Here is a 22400-nt window from a genome sequence, read left to right as displayed (position 1 = left end):
ACAACGCACCAAGACCGGTTTGAACCTACCACTAGTGCGCCCAGCACATATCAGTTAAACTGCATGGTTATGTAAAAATGTGCGCCCTTACATCGTTATTTTTCTGTTCTCTCCCAGATGGACGCTTGCTCTCGCCCACACAAGGCATTCTGAATTTGTATTCACTCTGACAGCCTCAGTAGATGAGGCATGTTTTGTATAAGCGTCAACAATGTTAATCGCCTCTGAAGCCTTTAGTTCTTTCTGCACATGATGAACATTCCTTTGCTTTTTAATTTCTATTTTTACTTTTGAATCAATTCATGAACAATTATTTTAGCTAAGTTTGATATCTTTAGATATAGATTTGTTTGTCTTCTTGCATGTTTTGTTTTGGTTGCTTTAAATAAACCAATTCCAATACCAATAGGACATTAATTGAGTCATTTTCTAAAAAGCCTTTTCTTTTTGTTTGGTTTCCATTTATTTTTAAAATAATATACCAAATCACTGCTACCTCAAATGTTCAAACAGGGTTTTGAATGGACCTGATGTGATCATGAATTCTACTTTCTGTCTAAAAGTATCGTTTGCATAGATTTAAAACAAACATTATTGACTAAATAGGGTCTCATACCTAGCGAGAACGGGGAGCTTCCAATAGCTTTCAGCAGGCTGGGATTGGATGACGGCTTTACCTTGGCCTTGGGATTGAAATAATAAATGATCATGGGAAAGCAAAGCAGTGCTATTATGGAACTGCACTCCAAACAAAACACCTGTTTACTATTATTGCATAACCTAAAAACTCAACCAGGTGGAGACCACGAGGGACAACATGGGGACATAGGATTAAAAAAGACACATCAATAATAAGTCGGAACAACTCTGTTAGCAAAACTTCTTCAATTAAAGCATGTTTATTTGTTTATATCTGAAAAAAAAATCCTTATGAAATCCCTGACCATTACTCTGATACATCTATTTTGTATCCGTGAAACTTATTAGGACACATTTTATTAACGGGACAAAATATAATCCTAAAAACTGATGTATTATTTATGCACGTATATATTTTTACGTCTGACAAGACATTTGGCATTCTGATAAAGTGAAAACTGATTATTGTGGGTTATCCTCTCAACGCTTTGGGGTGAGAAACAAAAACTTGTCTCTGCAGGCTTTGAAATACCACCATAGACACTTTTGTTAACTCAAAAAGGTAAACAAAACTGTAATCTTGTAATTAAAATTAAAAAAAAATATATTCTCAACAATAAAGAAATAGGGGAAACACAATCTGATGAGTCACCTCTGCCAAGGTGTAAGAAGTCGATGCTTATAAGCAAAAATCGCTCAGGTGGTCCACATTCAGGTTCCTTTGAAGACTGTGTTCTTTGTTCTCGCTGCTACCCACAATCAAATGCCAAGCTATGAAGAAGACACCATGAGATACTGATCCCAGACTGTAAACAGTTGTTATCTGGAACCCAGTGGAGACATATACGAGATGACTCAGTGGCTTTATATTCACCTGATGAGGGTCAAAAACACAAAATGGAGGGAAAATGGGCATGGAAAAAAAATGACATAATTCCAAAACAATGGTATACCATAAAAATGAAAAACTGGTGCATGGAAAACCAGCGTTTGTTTCCCAAGGGGCAAAATGAGCTTCATCTAGTGTGGGTCTTTGGGCAATATCCTTCATGCTACTGCCTAACTATGCACTCACAAGGGGGTCCAAGTCTGATTCTCCCTGTGATGGTCCCCGGCTCTGATAAATATAGGGTTGTGTTAGCAAGGGCATCCAGCGTAAAAATCTATACCACACCACCTGACTGGCTGTGGCAAACCCGGAAGGGATGAGACAAAAGCTGAATAACGAGAAGATTTGAAAAATCAATTAAATAACATGGCTTTCCTGATGGTATCTGAAATATGTAACTTTTGTTTGTTTGTTACAAAAGTTCACTTAATGTAGGTTTAAAAGAAAAGAAAATGGATACGATGTTGAGACACAAGCCTTTTTGGGGGGCCTGAACCAAACACTATAATAAATAGGCATCCAAAAACTGCAAGTCCCTTAATGGGTTTATTACTGTCCACACCAAAGCTCGGTTTCTGGTCAGATGTTGTAAATATCCAACGATATGCAGAAGATATATGCAACAAAACAAGAAAAAGAGAACTATATGCATGTTTGCTACATGCTTTTATTTTTTATTAGAAAACGTTAAAGTATATGTGCATTGCAGCTTTCCTAATAATCTTACTGTTCTGGCTTATTAATTGTTAAATGTGAAAACAGCAAACTAAAATAATAGCATATTTTGCTTTTAAATTACAAAAAGGAATTTCAATAAACAACTTTATTGATGTTTATGGACTGTATTAAAGACTGATAAAAAACAACAACTCTAAGTCAGACAACATTTTTAACATAGATGGAAACACTTGAATGAAAAAAAAACTATTAAAATGAAGTAATAAATGAAACATCTTTAAATTGCAGAACAACGTTGCTTTATTGTGAAATATGTTTCACTAGAACTGGAGTATTTTATAGGGAACCGAGCCATTTGAATGGATTAAATCCAACAATTCCAAGTAGGAAGCGTGTAACAAATGCTGACACGGTCGGTGATGTGTTGTGGATCTTTGCGGATCCATCGCCTTGATCGGAACGTGCCCCTTTTTCCGAGGGCTGGCAATGATACCGCAGCGACAGATCATGAGATGGGATCTCGGTGAAAGCGAAAGGACACACCGAGGAACAATCGCCACATACTACTTAGACTGCACAACCCCACGCCAAAGCACGTTTGCGTGTGAAGCCATGTACACAATCAGCTCGAGGAACACAAACGTCTTCGGACACACAGGTGAGCAAGACTTCGCGTGTCCACACAACAAGCAGGGAGCTCAGCCAAACTTGCTTCTACTATCACAATTCCAAGGCGACGCACGTCCATTCAAGACCCACTGCTGGTATCCACAACTACTAACGCATCCTCCCTCCCAGAATTGTCGCTCAATTTATCATGCTGGCCGTGAAATCGATTCCTCAGCCACGATAACTGCAGCACAACTACTCCAAATTCAACGCTCGTACAGGCTAACTAGCTGGCTAGCCCTGATCTCAACAAAGCTCCCATTGTATGGAACTTGTAGTTTTGCCATTTTCTCCCAGCTCCCACAACAGTGATTAACTCAGGTGAAAAAACTACAAATCCGAAAGAATCAAACCAGACAACGCATGCGCACTGGAACCTCGATCATCGGGAAGGTTGTAGAATATCTAGTAGTGAATCTAATTAGCAGGTAGCGGCATTTGGGAGCCTCTGTTTGAATTCTCCTAAATGGCAGAAGGTCCAGACGGAACGTAAAGCTCTCGTAAAAAGCTATCGGAGTCCCGGACTCAAACAACTCAGTCGCAGTACAGACATCGGCTCTGCACTGACTGAGTGAAGTTGGTCGGTTCAGCTTCCCTCTCTCTGTTTGCTTTGCTCGCTAACGTATAGTTCACTCGTCACTTTTCGTGTTTTTGAATATCCGTTGCTTTTTCAAAGAAAACCGATCAGAACCCCCCCAAACATTAGCTCAAAACCTTACCTAAGGATGCTCCGCGGTCCTTATTATCCCTTAACCGTAACTCCCCAAACACCAAAAGAAAGCCGTGGGCTGACTGACCGTCGGCTGCTAGTTCGCCGAGGAGACGCTGCCAAGAATGCTCAACCGAAACCACGGCACTGCGCCCGCAATCCCACTGCGCCTGCGCGGGCTCAACTGGCTCAACACTAATAGTAGTAGTACTAAAAAAGTTGTTCTGTAAAACATCCCAGTCTATCAATACGAGTAAGTTTTCAGCTGCAAAAAGGCATAAATAATAAAACGTGGAAAGAATGAACCATAAATATATGTTAAGCAATTGACATGCTCTGTTTTTCACATACATAAAATGGAACAAGTAATATTGGCCAATATGATAAAATAAAATAAAAACCATTCTTGTTTTTCACTAAAGAATAAACGTAAGAATTTTTTATTTGGTTTTTGCCTCTAGAAGTTTTAAAGGATAAGTATATTATTGCTTCTGATGTTTAAACTGACAATGTCTGCTGTACCTACTGTAAAAAAAGGTGCTGTTCTGATGTTTTAGATGTCAATCAGGTACAATTGACAACGGACAATGTACGTTTGTATTTTTTTGTTTTACGTTTTCGCCGTGTGTTGCTCATGAATTGGTCACTAGCGCCCTCTTGTGGTTATCAAGCATAACAAGTCAATTAGGATGAACATCTTAAAATCCAATCTAGTGATTTGAAAACGCTTTAGGCGTATTTACATATAATTTTCATGTTTTCATGGGAATAAATAAATAAAAAACATTCTTACTTTTATACAAGGTAGGCTTTTGTATTTCAAAGTTAAATCAAATAAATCAGATTCAAATAAAAATAAAACTCATACCTACGATACAACCAACACACCATGATGCTCTGTTTCTGAAAAGGTCACTGAATCGCCTAATTGCTATGAGGCAATATTCCTGCGCCACCGTGCATGATGATAGTCTAAAAGAAATCATAACTCCAAAGGTAGGCTCACACTGGAAATTGATTTTTGTTTGCTTTCGTAAACATACACCAGGGGTCAGTATAGTTTAAAGAATCGAAAATGTTGATTAAAGAATGGTTTGATTGATTAATTTTGTATTGATTATGGTACTTTATTGTTATTGAGGATTAAAAGTGTATTTGAGAAAAAAAACTAAACGTATGTCGGTTGGCCATTTTAAGCAGTATTGTCATTTTTTTAGTTCTGTATTGTGCTTCATTTGGTTTAAATAGCCTATTTTAATCTGAATCTGTAAATTTTGCAGAATCTAGACCTGACAGTCAACCTCCTTCCTAAAAAATAAAATAAAATAAAAATTAAAAGAAAAACGTGACTCTTTTTTTGGAAGTTATTTAATCCGTTTTCTTAAAAGTGTACTTGGATATTAAAATATGAATGTGCTGAACCATTATGTATGTGAATATTGTGTGAATAACATAGTTTAATATTATATAAACCTAAACATGATTTTCTTTCCCTTTAATCCTATCTAACTCAACAAGTAAATTTCCATAAAATAGCGTTATCTTATCTGCTTTGTTGCATTACGGTGTATTAAACAAAGCAAATATGATAAAAGTGTTTTAAAATGATGCTGTAACATTATTACATTAGAAAAATGTTGTTTGAATTCTCTTGTTGATAACTATTTCATTTGTCTATCACCCATTGGCATGATGTGGGTCATAAGGAGAGTCGCATTTGACTACATTACCCACAGTGCTTCGGTGCACTCGAGTCCTGCGCGCTGCGCCTAGCTTTGATCTATAATTCATGCTGACATCTCGAGAGTGCGCAAGCGCGGTTAGTGACGGCCGTCCGTGTGATTAGGAGATCAGCGACAGAGAGGAAGCCCTGGGTCCAGCAGACGCGGACGGCATCCCGGTGGATTTGGATGCGAAGGCAGCCCGGGCGCAGACTGACAGGTCGGAGCTGTCCGAGCTTTAAATGGAACCTTGCGTTTAAGGTCAAGGCCCGCGTGGATATCTCGATCAGCTGAGCAGCACAAACCTGGATGGGAGCGTTTAGATGTGTTGAGTTATGGATGGTTCCTGTTTGGATGCAAACCATACGCCCATGCGACGGGGTCAGTGGATGTTGCTCCCATCAGCGTCCAGGTTTGGCTATAATGAAGCGTTAAGGATGCAATAAGGAAAAATAGCCGGAAATAAACGTTTTATTGTTAATAATATTGTTATTGGAGATGAGAGTCAATGAATGCATCAGTAAAAGAAAACATGGAGATATTTGGTCTGTCATCGCCTTCCCTGTCTCGTCCTCTTGGATAACAGCGACAGATTCACCGCACTGCCTTGACGCAATCTTTTGCTGACAATGTTTCCCCGCAACTGACAGTCTAAACCTCCGCCGGATATTTAAACCAAAGCACAAAACTAGATCCCTGCACGGACTGATCATGATGTGAAAGCCGCCACGAAACCTCTAGAGCGCATCTGGATGATGATCCACGCTGGCATTCATCTGTCTCCACCGAGTAGAAGGTTCGTGTCCATTGGTTCCCACGCCACCATCACATACGGAGCCCCGCAGGAGCGACTGATCCAGGCCGCTGCGCGCCCTCGGAGGCGTGCTCGTTGCGCTGAGAGCTGGCTGGATGCTGAGCATGAGCACGGTGCCGCGTTCTGCGCTCTGCATTGCATATTTGCCACCCGACCACCGGCCTGTCTCCCTAATAACGCTTCCGCTGTCCTGAACCGGCCGAGGCATTTTGTGCAGACGCTGATCTGGCTCATCAGTGGCCCTAGATGTTGGATTTAGCCTGGAACGGCTCGGAGAGAGATGTAGGACGAAGATCCGCGCGTATTACACACAAATAACGGCCTATATTCACGGGGATGGTCAGCGGGGGAGGTGCACCGATTGGGGGCTGGATGAGAAATAACGTGGATCTGCAAAAAGGATTCACTAAGCTCATGCACAAGTCTGCGATTATTACCAACAGACTAACACGAATGCTGATAGGCTGCTGAATTAACAATCCTCCCTGTTTTTGTTGTCATTTTTTAAAATCTGGATGAGCTTCTATCGAACTCCCAATACATCCAAATAAACACAAACAATAACGGAGGCAACATAGAAAGAAAGAAACAGCCATATTGCAGTTAAACTGCTTTTTTTGTACCAGAGTTCCTCTGAATTTTAGAAAAAGAAAATGGGTTTTTGAAAATGTATGCTGCACTTGATATTTTGAAAGAGAAATTTTGTGTGGGCTAGAATGACTATTTTCTCAATGAGAGAACCTTAACATTTTAAAGAAACCTGCTGCTTTCTTGTTAGATACGATTTTTCTTGTAAAAGTCTTAGACAGCTTCTTTCAAGATCCGTTACAGAAAGAGTCAATAGATTTTTGGACCTGGGTCTACTGTAATAAGTGTGTCACCATTTGACCTGGTGTTAATTGTCTTTGAAGGAACTTGTCTTGGGAATACATGTTACTTACAGAGCATGAAGCAGAGGAGCAGCCAGTGACAGAGTTAAGCACAGTTTCAGCTGTGAGATGCAGCCATGGAGCAGAGCCCATGCCGCTCTTTGAGCCTCTAACCCCCGCCTTCTCCCCTGGTGTTCGAGGACACCTTGTCTCGTTCAATGGGCACTGCATGGATTTTGTGCCTGAGTTGACAAAGGGCAGGCCTTCAGCTTCAACCAGCAGTTAGGTTGCAATGAACCCATACGGCAGAGCGAGCACAACAGCAGACCCCCTGTCCTGCACCAGCTGTGGGGGTTGCTGCTCATCGCCTCCTCCTTCTCTCATCCCCCCTGGGCCACCCTTCTCCACTAAATCATCCTCTTCCATGCCTTTGAATATGACCCCCCCTCCTCTGATGCTTCCCTCCCCAATAGTGCAGGTGGAAAATGGCAGTAGCTGGAACTCCTCCACTATCTCTTCATCTGGTTCTCCAGACTCCCATTCTGGTCACAGGTGTGGCACAAACAACCCCAACCCTTACTGGACAGCAGTGTTTGACTATGAAGCCACTGCCGATGAGGAGTTGACACTGCGACGTGGAGACTTACTTGAGGTTCTCTCCAAAGACTCTAAAGTATCAGGGGATGAGGGCTGGTGGACAGGCAAGATCAAGGACAAGGTGGGTATCTTTCCATGTAACTATGTCACAAGGGGTGACGCGGCTAGCTACCAGCAGCTCACTGCAGGTGGGGTGGGTGAGAGCCCCGTGGAGATCGACTTCACAGAACTGATCCTGGAAGAAGTAATCGGTGCTGGAGGTTTCGGAAAGGTCTACAGAGGAGTGTGGCGGGGAGAGGAGGTGGCTGTGAAGGCTGCCAGGCAGGATCCAGATGAGGACATAAGTGTGACAGCAGAAAGCGTGCGGCAGGAAGCAAGGCTGTTCTGGATACTCCGGCACCCCAACATTATCGCTCTCCGAGGGGTCTGCCTACGGGAGCCTAACCTGTGTTTGGTGATGGAATACGCCAGAGGAGGGGCTCTGAGCCGGGCCCTGGCTGGAAAGAAAGTTCCTCCAAGAGTGCTGGTTAACTGGGCAGTCCAGATTGCAACAGGGATGGACTACCTCCACAACCAAGCATTCGTACCCATCATCCACAGGGACCTCAAGTCCAACAATAGTAAGTACTTCAGTTAATTTTCTTTGCCTTTGTAGCAATAAAAAAAGGAAATCAGTTTACCACACAAGCAATAGCACAATATACCACTATAAATGCAAATATGTTGCAGGGCCTCCTTCACCAACTCTGTCTCATGGCGATATGTGATTTGTTGGGAAATGTAATTTATTTTGTCTTATTTTTCTCTGCAAAAACACAGCCACTACATTATGTTATGTAATCACTAAAGAACTGTTGAAGGTAGAAGGTTTGGGTGATGATGGAGTCCTTGAGATTATTTAAATTCTTCTTTAAGAAGTTCATGTTTAAAGTTTGGAAATCATGATCAATTTTGAATTAAAAAAAGTTTTGAATTAGACTTATTATTTATGGATGCCTTGCTGTCGATTTGAACCAATGGTTAAGAGTCACAGGTTCATTCCCTGGACTTGTAGGGTTGGGTCATAGTGGAACAGATGCCCAGGAATGTTTGTTGTATTCCTATTTACCTCACTATAGTGCCAATGAGCTACACTCTTTGTCCCAGCTGCTCCGGTAAGCTGCCACAGGTGGATCTGCAGCTGCAAAGGGCATCTCACAGTATGAATGTGAAGTAATGTGATTGTGAAAAGGTTGCTCCAACAAAAGAGAGCTCCAAATGCATAAAACAGAGATATTTAACAGGGTAACACTCTGAGAATCAATGTCATTATCCCTTGTGTTCTACTCTATTCTACTCTATTCTATTCTATTCTATTCTATTCTATTCTATTCTATTCTATTCTATTCTATTCTATTCTATTCTATTCTATTCTATTCTATTCTATATTTTGAGCTAATGTTAAATTGTAATGGCACACTAGCATCTGCAAAGTTAACCAACAACTGTCCTTTATTCCACCTGACATCAGCAGTAATAAGTAAAAAAATGTCTTTTCTGAATAAAAGCTTGTTGATTTATTGGAACTGAATAATTAAGAACCTGATCTGGTTGCTAAGTTACAGCAGTCAAACATTCTCTACATGTTTTTTTTCTGTGTAATTATTCATACGTAGATTCTGTACCTTTGTAAGGTTTAGGTTGGTGTTCCTGTTCAACTTGTAGTTATACTACATGCCTATCTTAGTATTCTTTAGCCGAGGAATTTTTATCAGTTGCCATAAAATAGTTTTCATTGTTGTAGCAAGGTCAATAAAATAGTAAATTGAATCAATATTTTGCGAGTCAAATTCAAACTCTCATACCACAGTCTAGCTTGTATGTTTATACTTTTATAAAGACATAAATTGATGTGAATTTCTGGTTTTGATTATTCTTGTTCCAACTCATTTGATTGCTATCATTTTTATTCACCTGATACTATAATTCCTTATGCTCTGCAACTATTATAGATAAAAATGCAGACATCAAAACATTTAGAATGTAAATAACACGAAAAGGCTGCAAAAGTTTTACCAGAAACAACATACTGTCATGATTATCTTTGGGTTTATCCAGGCTGTTTTGACACAATTTTTCTATAAGATTTGAGTGTAAATGGTCCCAAATAGGTTCTATAAGTTTGCAAGGACATTCACTTACCCAGGCTCACAGCTATATGGACTTTTTTTTGTTGTTTTTCTGCTGAAAATGTGTTTGAAACTCATTAATCTGGAAAAGAAACTAAATTAAAAAGGCAAAAATAATATGTCGTTAAAATTCTCAGCTTGCTGATTCCAATATTTGTCAATCATTTTGTTGTTAACTTACATCTCCCCTTGTAACTGATTGATTTCAATCGGATTTGAATGCAATACTGATTATTTTTGGAACATCCGTTAAATTAAACCAACACTAAGAGGAGAGCATCAGAAAAACGAACATGTGCTTCAGGTATTTAAATCCCTTTTTTAAATTTTAGTTTAGTTTCTTTTCTTCAGATCTTCTGAAGTCATGGCTGCCCACCCTGCATACCTCTGAATCACCATTTCCCATGAACGTGGGCCTTAAAACTGTGATGTCATATATTTATATGTATTTTTGTCATGCTTGGTAGCTCTGACAGCAGTAGAAACTTACATTTAACTGAGGTAGAAAGCTTACAACCTGGAGAGTTGGTCTCTCCCTCCTATCTTCTTTCTGTCATATCGCTTTGCCCATTCTCCCGTTTATCCTCCTCTTCAGCCTCCATCCTCCCTCCCTGAAGAAGAGCAGATCTGCTCTGCAACTCACTGTGCTATTTTTGGTCTTTTGTGCTACTTGCTGTTTAAAGACGCAGTTGCAGTTGTTGGTGCAGCAAAGACATGATACACATAAAGCATCTTAGTGCACTTGCGTTGGGTGAATGGGCAGGTCAAACAAGTTGTTGTTATCCTAAACAAAACGAGTGAAGCAAGGACTGTGTGTAGGTACAAATATGGGTGGTTTGTACCAGTTGCTGACGACAGATCTCTCAAGGCAGTTTAAAACCTCCTATCAAATTGGTTCTTTACATTTTCTGTCATTTTTTAACTCTCACTTCCAGGAACACTTCCTGGACTAATAATTCTCCATCATGAGGGAATTGAGAAGCAGAGCGCACTGGCAAAAACACCACAACGCTGCCTTTCCATGGTGACATGGGCAGTTGCTGGCTGTGTGCCATTGAGTCACCCAGCTGCTAGCTAATGTCAGTTGCAGCACAAAATGTCAGTCCTCAAATGTTGCGCATTGTGTGAAACTGAAGAAATGCAGAAATGTCTCATGGCGCTCTCCACTCCCCCTGAAATTGTAAGAGAAAACATAGGGTGCTAATCATAATGATTTTATTACTCACACCTGTACTTGGTGATGTTTGCAAAGTGATGCCTTCAAGGAAAATATGTGGAAAGAAAGAGATGGAGTTGGGGGACGGGGGGGGGGGGGGGGGGGGGGGGGGGGTTGGGAGAATGAGAGGGTGGAATAGATCAAGTTCTGGGTAGAAAATAAGCTTGGGGACCAGCAAGAGTGGTGCTGTGTGAAACCAGAGTGTAGACTGATAGGAATGAACAAGAGAAGGAGAGCGTGGGGGATAAATAGTGGGTTCATCTCAGTTTAGGGTTACACCTCAGCTCATTGTCCAGGTGTGCCTGTCTCAGGTGTCCTCTTCAAGCCACAGACCACTTGGCATCACTGCTGTGACAGAGCAGATCAGGCCCTGAAGCTTCTCCCGTGTGTCCCATCAGCCAGTCTCTCAGCCTGGTAAACAATTTTCACTTTTCAGAAGAAAAAGCCCCAAAATTAGCAGCTGTAACTGTCATCACACATGTACTTTATTTTTGGTTCAATCAGACACAGAAATCTAAATTTATCCCAGATATGTGAATGTTTTAGATCTGGGACAAAGAGATGACTCTGATAGAATGTAAATAGTCAGTACAGTTTGCGGGTCAGCATGCGCTTACAACCCCTTCAAACTAACTCCACATACAAACATTGATGTCCCAGTTGTGTGAAATAAAAGTTAATTTTCCCTCAAGTAATAATGCATAATTGTAATTAGAGTGTTAAGATTTTCCCTTAACTTTCTTTGGCATAGGATTCAGTAAAACATCCCAGATTACCACCGGAAACCCCATTTTACTCCTCCATGACCTCCATCAGCTGATGGAGCTGATGAGAAGATCCCAAAGCATGTTTGAAATCTTTATTATGTAGGAATATTGGCCCAATTTCTGAAGAGAGAGAATCCTGTGGTGCGTCAGGATGTTGGAGTACGTTTTAGCATTAATTGCTCCCTCAATGAGCTATAACTTACCAATGTCAACAGCACTCAGGCAGCCCAAGACTAAATCTTGATTGTAGGGAAACACAAACTTGTTTTTTGACTCTTTTCCTGGTTTGTACAATACAAACTTCACACCATTGGAACCAGGTCTGTCCACAGTAATTATTCTGTTGGTCTTCAGCAAACTGGGGGCTTCTTGAATCTTATAGAAGTTTTCTGGTGTGACAACCATGCAGACCAATGTGATGCCCTATCACATTAGACCTGCACAGGAATGTTGGCAGCATGATATGAAGCTGAGTACATGTGCTCAACTCCTTTGGTTGACCATAGTAAGACCTGTTATCATTTGAACCTGTCCTGTCAAGGAGCCAAAGAGTCTTGGCCACCGTGCTGCAGCTCTGTTTGACAGTGTTGGCAGTCTTGTCCCGAGCCATTTTATGTTGAGAAATCCCCTTTTTTCAGATTCTCAGAAAGCCCTCTGCCATGAATTGCCATGTTAAACTTCCAGTGGTCATTATAGCGTGAAAGGGATGACACCAAATTTAACACACATCCTACCCATTTACATCTGAGTCTCTGTAAGACTAACAGGCTACTAGGAAAAAGAAATAGTTAATTTTTACTAAAAAGGTCACCCATTTTCATTTCCAGCAGATGAGACATTAATATCTTTGTGTTGAAGCAATTTTAAGGGTAAAGTTCCACTTTTAAACAAGTAGTGCACTGACATTCCACCAAAGTGGCATATCTTCATTGTCGCCCTGTAAAATGATATAAAACACTATTTACAAAAATGTGAGGGGTGTGCTCACTTTTGTGAGAGAATGGATGTTGTTACATTGTGTTACATCACAGTCGGTAAGTCCCACTGCGGCAGCTGAGTGTGCCACTGTGTAACAGAGGTAATCTGATTATCGTGACCCTCTTGGAGCCGTGTCCCATCAGGTTTGTTGGCTGGCAGGTCAGTGGCCTTTTGGCCGCGGCTCACCTCTCAGCCCTGATCCCATATCAACCTCCTAGTTCCTGAAAACTTTCAACATCACTCATCTTCACTTGTCTCAAAAAGCAAACAGAGAAGCTGGTTGCACTCAGGGAATTGTTGATGTATAAAACATAATTAGTTCAAAGAATAGGGTTGTTAATATTACTTGGGGTAGGCCCCAAAGTGATAGAAATATATTTAATAACTCACCAGAATGTAGATAATTAGCAACTCAAACCTAGTGTAACTGTGACACAAAAACACAAAACCTGAAAAAGAACTAAGAAAAAAACTGAAAAACCAAACATAAGGGCACCACACTTACAGAATCAGCCAAAAAAAAGTTTTGTTTCAAATACATGACTTACCAGTACATGATGAAAAAAACTGTCTTTGGTTCACTGACACAACTGGTATTAATTAACACACAGTATTAAAACTGTATTAATACAACAATATGGGGGTAACAGGTGTAAAGGCAAAGACTGAAGGCAACAGAAAAACCAACTGAAATATTGGATTAATTATTTTGACTTCTTTTATTCCTCTGCTTTGTTTTAGTTGTTAAAACGTAAATGGCTCAGTTTGAAGACAAATTCTAGAAGGTCATGTTTGTTTTCTGGATTCAGGATGCATCACAAATGCGGAAGTAGATGACGTGGTATTATCCTGTTTCAAATAAGGGAAAGACAGCACAAACAAAAGTACAATTTTCTTTTAGCTTTTACTCTTTTTGATATTCCAGTTTACCCAAGACACAATAGTGAATTTGAAAATTTTTTAGAACACAAAGCATGGAAAAACCTTGATATGAGTTGATTCAATATATGTGCTTTGGGTATGATTTTTAGAGCACGCTTTTCTGTAAATGTGTCTATATTTTAAAAGGTTAAGAAAAATAACAGAAGATGGGGTTTATTTTATTTTATTATTTTACATAACATTTTATTTATGATCATACATAGAAGCTATTTAAACATCTTGACTTATTTAGAGTAACATTTAACCCACTCATACTTTATTTGTATTAGAAGTGTTGTATTTTTATCTATTTGATCTTGAGCGTTTGAGAGGCAGGATGAGCAGAGAAGTGGTTTGTGTAGTGATGAAAAATCTAGGGACTTTAGTTAATGCTAATTTTTCCAACCTTTTTTAATGTTTTAGATGATCACTAAACATCTTGATGATGTTTTCAATTATGTATTTCCCATTATAACTTGGTAATAATTTTTGGTAGTTTGTTTTTTTCCCCCTTTTTTGATAGAATTGCAACATACATCTCCTAAGTACACTAATGCAATTTCTATAGCACATTTTGATCAAACAAAACAAAAGGCCCAAACTCAATCAGATGTCAGACGTGTGACCCAGGCTCTCAAGTGCACCTTCTTCAACTCCTTAATCCTACTGTGGGGTTCACTTCGACCATTTTTACCCTACTTTGAATCTATAAGCATAGACCCCCCTCCAGCATAAACTGGGTTTAACAGACAGTGTATGACATTACATTAATATACTAACTGCATAAACTGTTTTAGAAAACAATTCTACTTTAAATATGAACAACACGAATAAAATGAGTAGATACTGTATCAGTACCAGCAAGGCTAAAGGAAAAAATGAATAGACATTACAGAGTAGGTGTTACAACATAACCTTCTGAGTGAATGGAAGTAGTCACTATCCATTTTTATTAGCTCGGATTAAGACTAGCTTTTTTCCCATATTTTTTTATGAAATCAACAAACAATTATCTAAATATCTGGATTGTGGAGTTGAAATTTTGGGCTGCAGTTTGTACAACTTAGCTACCAACTGTGGTTTTTGTAAAGAGGCACGAGGAAAACAACAGTCAAACCCAAACTGCCTTAAAGTCACACTCCAATCCTCTTTTGATCTATTGTCAAAATGTTCCCAGTGGTCTTTAAATTATGATTATGCTGTTTTTAGGCCAAATCAAAAAATCTGTGTTGTTCTCTAAGTCATAGTTTCTGCAGAGCAGCAGTAGTTCATAAGAAATTCACCTCTGCAATGTGGGAGGGACTATTGGGGCAGAGTAAGCCTCCCTTCATTTCCAATCATCCCTTTGTTTACACTCTCTCTTGCTAGCTTATTGCCCCTAACAACCCTAAGATGACATGACCGGTGCAACTCAATTGGCATGCAATGCAGCTTTAAGCCAGATGGCAGCTCATATGAGAAAAAAGAAGAGATTCACGGATCTACTTGTCTGCAAGTGGATGCATCAGAATGGAGCAGAGCAGGAATCTTGCAAGCTGTCGGCAGTAGCATCTACGTCACTGCTACAGCCTTTTATCAACTCTATTGTTTTGTCTGCTCCTGATTTACAATGATTTTGATAAAGAACTACTCAGTAATAGAATCTTAATCTTAATTTTATTTATATATGTCCTCCGTTATAAACTATAAATAAATAAATAAATAACGAAAATCAGGATTTTTATTGGAGTGGATCTTTGATTGCAGGAATCAGGAGTCAGACAAACAGCAAGCTTGTTGCTTTGGTCCCTGGCTTCCCTATTTATGCCTATTTATGTCTAAATCCCAGCAGTAAGGGGTCTTTAGTGTGCTCAGAAAACTTTTGGAAGGCTCCAAAGCAAATAAAGGCACTGACCGTGAGTTGTTTCACCCCTAAGAGTATGTGGTACTGAGCCAGAATTACATGTACTGGTACTTGCACATCGCTGATACTTAATATAAAACTTTAAAGGAATAAGAAAGCTGTGGGCAAGATGTGACCTGGTGTAAAGAAAGAGCTAATGCTGAGCTGCTCCAGCTGTTTCTTTGCTAAATTTATGTTTATTCTGTGTATGTTTAATGTTTTATTCTTATTTTAAATGAGACAGAATTAGGCAGCTAGTTGTATAGCCCACATAAATAGTCCTGACATGGCAAATAATAATCACAGAGACTAGAACTACAAACATATACCTATTAAAGGCAGTCTGATTGACATTAGCTGCTATTTTGACTGTTCTACTTTCAAACGGAGTTTGTGTTTACACAGTTAACAATAATCTCAATACAGAGAGCCCTGCCCATGGAGGCTGGCTTGTCAAGTATGCTGCTGGCATGCAGCCTTTTTTCCACTTCAAAAAGAATATTAGATCAATGAATCCAAATGCATTTAATGAGACACTTTTGTTTTGGTAGATGTTTTAAGCAACAGACACCATGACATCAAGATCACCACTGATCACAAGTGCTGAAACAGCTACTTAACAGATTAACAAGCCAAGATATGACATGTTGTCGCTGTCATTGAAAAGCTGCAAGTGAGGCTGTGTGTGTGAACGTGAGAGTGAGTCTGCACAGGATTAGAGAGGTGGTCAATGCTAGCTGCTAATCCCTCTAAGAGACAGAGCAGAGACTGTGACTAACTGTATCAGGTACTGGGAATGCTGTATCATACCTGTCTCTTGGTTGCAGTGTGGAAATAAACCTTGAGCAGCAATTTCAGAAGTATCACAAACATATCTTAACCCTTGTGCTATCCTAGACACTTTAACAATGGGAGTGGGGTCATCTAGACCCTTACAAGACAGTGCGCTAAACCTTTTTTCTTCAATGATTTGTGATCTACACTGGTGTCCATGGATTACATGAAATCCTCCTCACCTTTATCCACGGGTCATCTGGACCCCATAGGATAGCACAAGGGTTAAATGCAGGCAAAACTCTTGGAAAAAAACGAAGTATTATAGTGAAAACTATGCGGTGGTGGCACGATCCTGAAGGGAACTGCAAGACACAAAAATAGAAACAAGATAAAATAGACAACAGAAAAGCCCTAGCTATTCTGCACAATGTTTTATTACTTTCTTTTTAAATAATGCATTGTTTTAAGCCATAAACCTTTAACAGTTGGAGCGATTAATCTCCTGCCAACTTCTTGTCACTAGACCCACCCTGTGAGCCAACTTCCACTACATATTTTGCCCAAGAACAAAGTAAGCAGGAATTCTTGCTGTATAACATAAACTAATTTATCTTTGGCAAGAGTTCAAACCTCTCAAGTGTAGTAATAGTTAACATGGTTATTGTTAATCATTTATGTTTTCCTTGAGCCCTAAGACTTTCCTATATACATTAATGTGAATTCACAGATATTATTTTGTAATGAGCTGACCTGAAACATAAAGGACAGATAGGAAGAAACTAAAATTTCTATATAAAGAAGGTTTTAATAAAAGCACTGGTTTAAGCATTTGGATTTTCCATCCTGATGTACCCAGGGGAGTTAAACTATACATGGTCTAATGTTACTGAATCAAAATTAATGAAGACTAGATGGTTTGGACATGTTCAGAGGAGGGATAGTGGATATATTGGTAGAAGGATGTTGGAGATGGAGCTGCCTGGCAGGAGGGCAAGAGGACGGCCAAAGAGGAGATACATGGATGTCTTAACAGAGGACATGAAGTTGGCTAATGTTAGGGTAGAAGATGTCCATGATAGAGTGAGGTGGAAAAGGATGATTCGCTGTGGCGACCCCTGATGGGAAAAGCCGAAAGAGAAAGAAGATTGTTAAACCGCATTTCCCTCCAAACTGTGACTGTTGCAGCTTTATTCAATGTGGTTGAGTTAGTTTTGGTTTTTCTTGATGAAGTTCAAAGCTCATGACCTTTATCTGAGTGTGTGAGCCTGTGAGTGTGGAGGTCGTGCAGACCGACATACTGGAGCTAGGACAGAGATGTCACACTTGCACCATCCCACATGTCCACACATGCTGCAGCACAGCAACAATGACCCCATTCTCACACAGCAGCCCAAGACAAGAGCAAGAGCAGGGCTCACAAAGGCAGGAGTCACTGCAGGCGAGTGCGGGGGAAAGATGGGAGGCAGGGAGGATCGGCTTTGAATGACTTAGTGGTGGAATGGATGGATGCAAAGCAGTAGAGGAGCAACGAGGAATGCAGTGATGGAGAGAAAACCCTGGAGGCTCAGTTGAGAAATGGAGAGTAAAGTGATTGGGATGGAAACTGGAAAATTGAAGGGCCATTTAAGACAAACCTGAATCATGTCTGTACGGATGATAGCTGGTATCTCAGTCTTCACTGTAAACATCATTTTACAAATGCAATGCAAGTTGAAGTTAATTTTACAGAATCTATATGTATAGCACCTGCAGCCTTTGTGACTGTACCATGCAAGCTTTACTGCAACACCTAGCCAAATACCAGGATGATGAATTATGATTTGGCATCCACTTTTGCAAATTTTCTTTTGCAATAGCTTATATAAGATAATTTTATTAAGATCAAGTAGAACAAAAATGGGCATTTTCCTACTTTTAATGAGATTAAATAGAACCAGCAAAGATTTAGAAATGTCTTCGCCTCTGCTTGTGGAAATAAAGAAGATCATTCTTTAAAATACTGTCTCATACTTTGAGATGTTTTCATTTTAGGGGATAATTTCCTTTCTTTCTAAGTGCGACCAGTACTTTGATGTTAAAGACTCTGATGAAAATTGTATTTTTGGTGTTTTTCGCATGTTCTTGTGGCTTTTTTCTGATGTTGGCGGAAATATATAAAGCAAATTAAGCTTAAAATTAAATTTCTGAGTATTTCTTTATACAAATTGATGTGAATCAGGGGCAGACCTAAAAGGGGCAGTTGGGAAAAGCTTAGGTGTGACATACAGTAGAAACTACTATGGAAAGCCACAAGCTCCCTGCTCTGCTCTATTCTGATGCATTCGCTTGAAGACGACGAGATCGACGTACGTCTTTGTTTTCTTTGTCCAAGCCGGCTTACTCCCTGACAACGGCCCTGCCCACAACTCATTGACGGATTTCTAATGAACTCTTGCACTCTGCAAAAGTTATGTCCTAAAACCCAACACAGGTTTTTTGCTTAAAAATGACAGAGTCATAACTAAAAAGACCACTGAGAACGCTTTTACAAAAAAGGTTGAGTGGGACTTTTTTGCTTTATAAATGAGGCCCTGTTGATCTTTTTCATGAGTCACATCAAGTATTTCTCACGTGTAAAATTTAGTGTTTACATTTTGGGGATTTTGACAATTATGTGGAAATACAAAGGAATCTGTAATGCTTCAAAGAAATGTATGGTTCTGCTGATGAAAATGGTGGAGGGTTCAGCTCATCTCCTTCTTAACTGTTTTTGTCCCTTTTGGGGTCACGGGGCTGCCGGAGCCCATCCTGGCCACTCATGGGCAAAGGCAGGGTACATCCTGGAAAAGTCGCCAGTCTGTCGTAGGACCCCAAATCCCACACCCATGCACACTCCCATTCACACCTATTTCTGAGTGGACAATTTAGAGTAACCAATTAACCTATGAAGCATGTTTCTGGACACTGGAGGGTTCAGTTACCTTTTCTAAACAATGCTGAGTCAATTGTTCTTAGTAGTGATTATTTGAAAGTTCAAATCGCAGGACAATTTCCTCATTTATGGTTTTTCACACCAACTCAGAAACAGAAAAACCAAAGATCTACATGTGAGAACATTCAACTCCATCACCATAATGAAAGTCTAAGTCATTGAAGGAACAGTACGTGTCAAAGCAGTGCAGGGATGGGTTGTTAGGACAGGTTGCGAGGAGAAATTCTCTTCTCTCCAGAGAAAACATGGCTTCGCTGCTTGGAGAGTTGCATATCAGCAAATCCAAGAATGACAACAATGTCTGTTAGGCAGATAAGACCAAAGTGTAGCTGGTAAATCAAGATATTTCATTCAACCAAAACATTTTGTCTGCACAGACACCAACTGTTGGGCATGGTGGTGGAGACGACAGTGATCTAAAATTATTTGCTACTGCACGAGCCAGAATCCCTATAGTTACCAAGTTGATTAACTCCTCTGTGTATCAGTGACGTGCGGTGAGGTTAATGGCTGGTGAGGCACTGACATCATCAGTCAGATTTACAAACATATGAACCATTACCATACTGAGTAACTTATTCACCATTTGATTGACAACAGTTAACGTGTTTTGTTTAAAATATCATTTCAACATGTTTTTTTTCATATACAAACTGCAGCATAGAAAAAAGCACAAACGTTATTATCGTCTTACCTTTACTTGTAAATAAAGTCCATACGCCGCTCCTTCTGAAGAAAATGACTTGCCGCTTGCTATCACTTCTTCTAGCATTTTTTAGCGTCATAATCTCAGGGCTCACCGGCGCCCCCTAACATGAGGCACGAGAACTGCTGGCCTCACCCAGCGGCTTTTTTGCCGGCGTTTAGCGCTCAGCACAAGAAACACGTCCCTCACATTCAGTTATTTGTAAAAACAAACACTGTACATCATATACATCTGCTAAATTATGTAAACTCAGCTCATGTAGTACAAGTGATTGAACCGACATATAGAGTCAGCAGTACCGTCTGACTGCATAGGTATTGCGCAATCCAAGGTGAGGCTCAGCGGGCTGGTGCCTCATCGCACGTCACTTAGTATCTGAACGGCAAATGCGGAAATTCAGCAATTTTGAAAAGAAAAAACACCCAAAAATGGTACATTTAAATGGAAAATGACTGCAAAGCACAAATTACTGATAAAATATAATAATTGAATTCAGTTTTTCTCTTTTCTTCCCATAATGAGGTTGTGCCTCACCTGCCTCTCCTGACTGCACGTCATTGCTGTGTACCTAAGTACTACAAGGGTGAATAGATCCATCTGCCTGATAACTAGAACTTGAGACTAAAGCACAAAACAAACGTTCAACAGAATGGATGAAGAAAAAACTAGATCTTTGAGTTTAGAGTTTAGAGTGTTCCTCCATATCACTCCTGCCTGAAGCTCAGAGATGGATCCCTTCAAATAAAATTAAACTTGAACATAACTTTTAGGATCCCACACAAAGCTGCTCAAATAAATAGCTGGGACTATTGTCAGCAAATATGACATCCAGTGATTATTTCACTTGAATATAAGTGACCTAAAAACATCCCTTTTAAGCAGTTTAACTGAAATCGTTGATAATACAAGTACAGACCCTTGAGGAACACCTTTGGTGTTCTTATGTGGTTCAATTAATCCAAAAAAATGTTCAATCCTTTGCATTTAACATAGATCCATCTAAACCCACTCAATCCCTTTTGGGGTCTCAAGTTTGCTGAAGCCCATCCCAGCCACTCGTCGGCGAAGGTGAAGTACAGCCTGCATGGTTCATCAGTCTCACAACCACTCACACCTCAGGAATATTTAGATTCACCAATTGACCTACGATGTATGTTTGGGACTGTGGGAGAAAGCAAAGTGCCTGTGAAAACCCACATATGTATTAGGAGAACATGCAAACTCTGAACAGAAAGGACCCTGCTGGGATTGGAACGAGAGCCTTATTTCTGTAAGGTGAGGGTGCATGGAACACTCATTTGCACAAAAAAATCTGTTCTAACAGTGAGGACATTATTCAAAACTAAAGGTATTTGTGTCTCAGTGACATATTCAGCTGTACATTTTGTACAGAAACTTTTATATAAAAGTGTTCATATGTGTCATTTTTATTTTTCATTTCAGGTGAACAATACTTCCTTATTAGAAAAATCTTTTAGGGCTTACCAAGTAAAATTTTAACTAGTGGGACTTTAAAACCCTGTTTTATATACCTGGTAAAACTGAAGATAACCTTCAGATTGATTGTAATGTCTTGAAGGTACACAGTAAAATGGTAAAAAATAATTTAAAATGGTAGCTGTTTCTTTTATTGTTCCTTTTAAACATGTGTAAGGACTATAGCGCTACTAGAAGGGTTATCAAATAGTTTGGGAGAATGTAAGAATTGTAAGTATTTCTCGTGGGGTAAACACAGACCTCTTAGGTTTATTTACTGAACACTAAATGTCCTGCTGGTCTCACAGCGGTGATAAAAACAGTGGATTCTGATCTGGACTTTGACCTGTGTTTTGTGCTGTGTAAACCTGAACACACTGCTAACTTGTCTGTCTCTGTGAGCAAAAGGTCTGACGAGACAAAAACACACCAGCCGGTGGCTCAGGGACTGTACGGATGATGCTTTATGATCAGTTTGTGTAGCTTCCCACATGGAAACTTTGTATTTACTTTTGTATATTTTGAACCGCCAAACCCCAATCATGATTCTAACTCCAACTTTAGCCATTTGATTTTTATCACCAAACTTAACCAAACTGTTATTCCCAATTTACCCAGATACCCAACAACACCCCTAGACTGTGCCACGAATTGTCCTAATGAGATACTGAATATATGGTTGCACAAACACACACAATATTTTTTTTTCCACAGATCATTAGAAAATTGATTTGAAAACAGCTAGCAGCAGCAAATCTCTGTTTTGTTTACATGTTTGTGGCTTTATCTCTTTATGGCAAAAACTGACAAACATTCATACGTTTTCATGCTCTGTGTGGCTGAATGTGAGCTTTAAAGACTCCTGAACAACAGTTTCTTCACAACCTGCAGTTTTGGTTCAATAAAACTGTTGCACTGTTTCCACATCTCATTTAGCAAATCAGATCTAAAGG

At 39.8% G+C, this 22400-nt stretch overlaps 2 protein-coding genes across 6 annotated transcripts in view; one reads left to right on the top strand and one right to left on the bottom strand.

Moving 5' to 3' along the window:
• Window positions 1-3738, bottom strand: part of sipa1l3 (signal induced proliferation associated 1 like 3) — a 53768-nt gene extending 50030 nt beyond the window's left edge. For 2 of the 3 annotated variants that reach the window (XM_011482533.3, XM_023961583.1), the window contains exon 1: window positions 3595-3737. The gene's annotated coding sequence lies outside the window, so the exon portion shown is untranslated. Of the gene's footprint in view, window positions 1-3594 lie in introns of all 3 variants that reach the window. The other variant, XM_023961585.1, reaches the window with a different exon arrangement.
• Window positions 3739-5400: 1662 nt separating this feature from the next.
• Window positions 5401-22400, top strand: part of map3k10 (mitogen-activated protein kinase kinase kinase 10) — a 69070-nt gene continuing 52070 nt past the window's right edge. For 2 of the 3 annotated variants that reach the window (XR_002291517.2, XM_011482532.3), the window contains exon 1: window positions 5401-8205. Coding sequence is in view for 2 of the 3 variants with exons in the window: in XM_011482532.3 (XP_011480834.1) it covers window positions 7281-8205 (925 nt within the window). In the remaining variant the exon portion in view is untranslated. The remainder of the gene's footprint in view (window positions 8206-22400) is intronic. The other variant, XM_011482530.3, reaches the window with a different exon arrangement.

This window comes from Oryzias latipes, chromosome 13 (assembly GCF_002234675.1).
Source record: "Oryzias latipes chromosome 13, ASM223467v1".
Lineage (NCBI taxonomy): Eukaryota > Metazoa > Chordata > Actinopteri > Beloniformes > Adrianichthyidae > Oryzias > Oryzias latipes.
The sequence above is the reverse complement of the archived record's forward strand: the minus strand, read 5'-3'. Positions and strand labels throughout refer to the sequence as shown.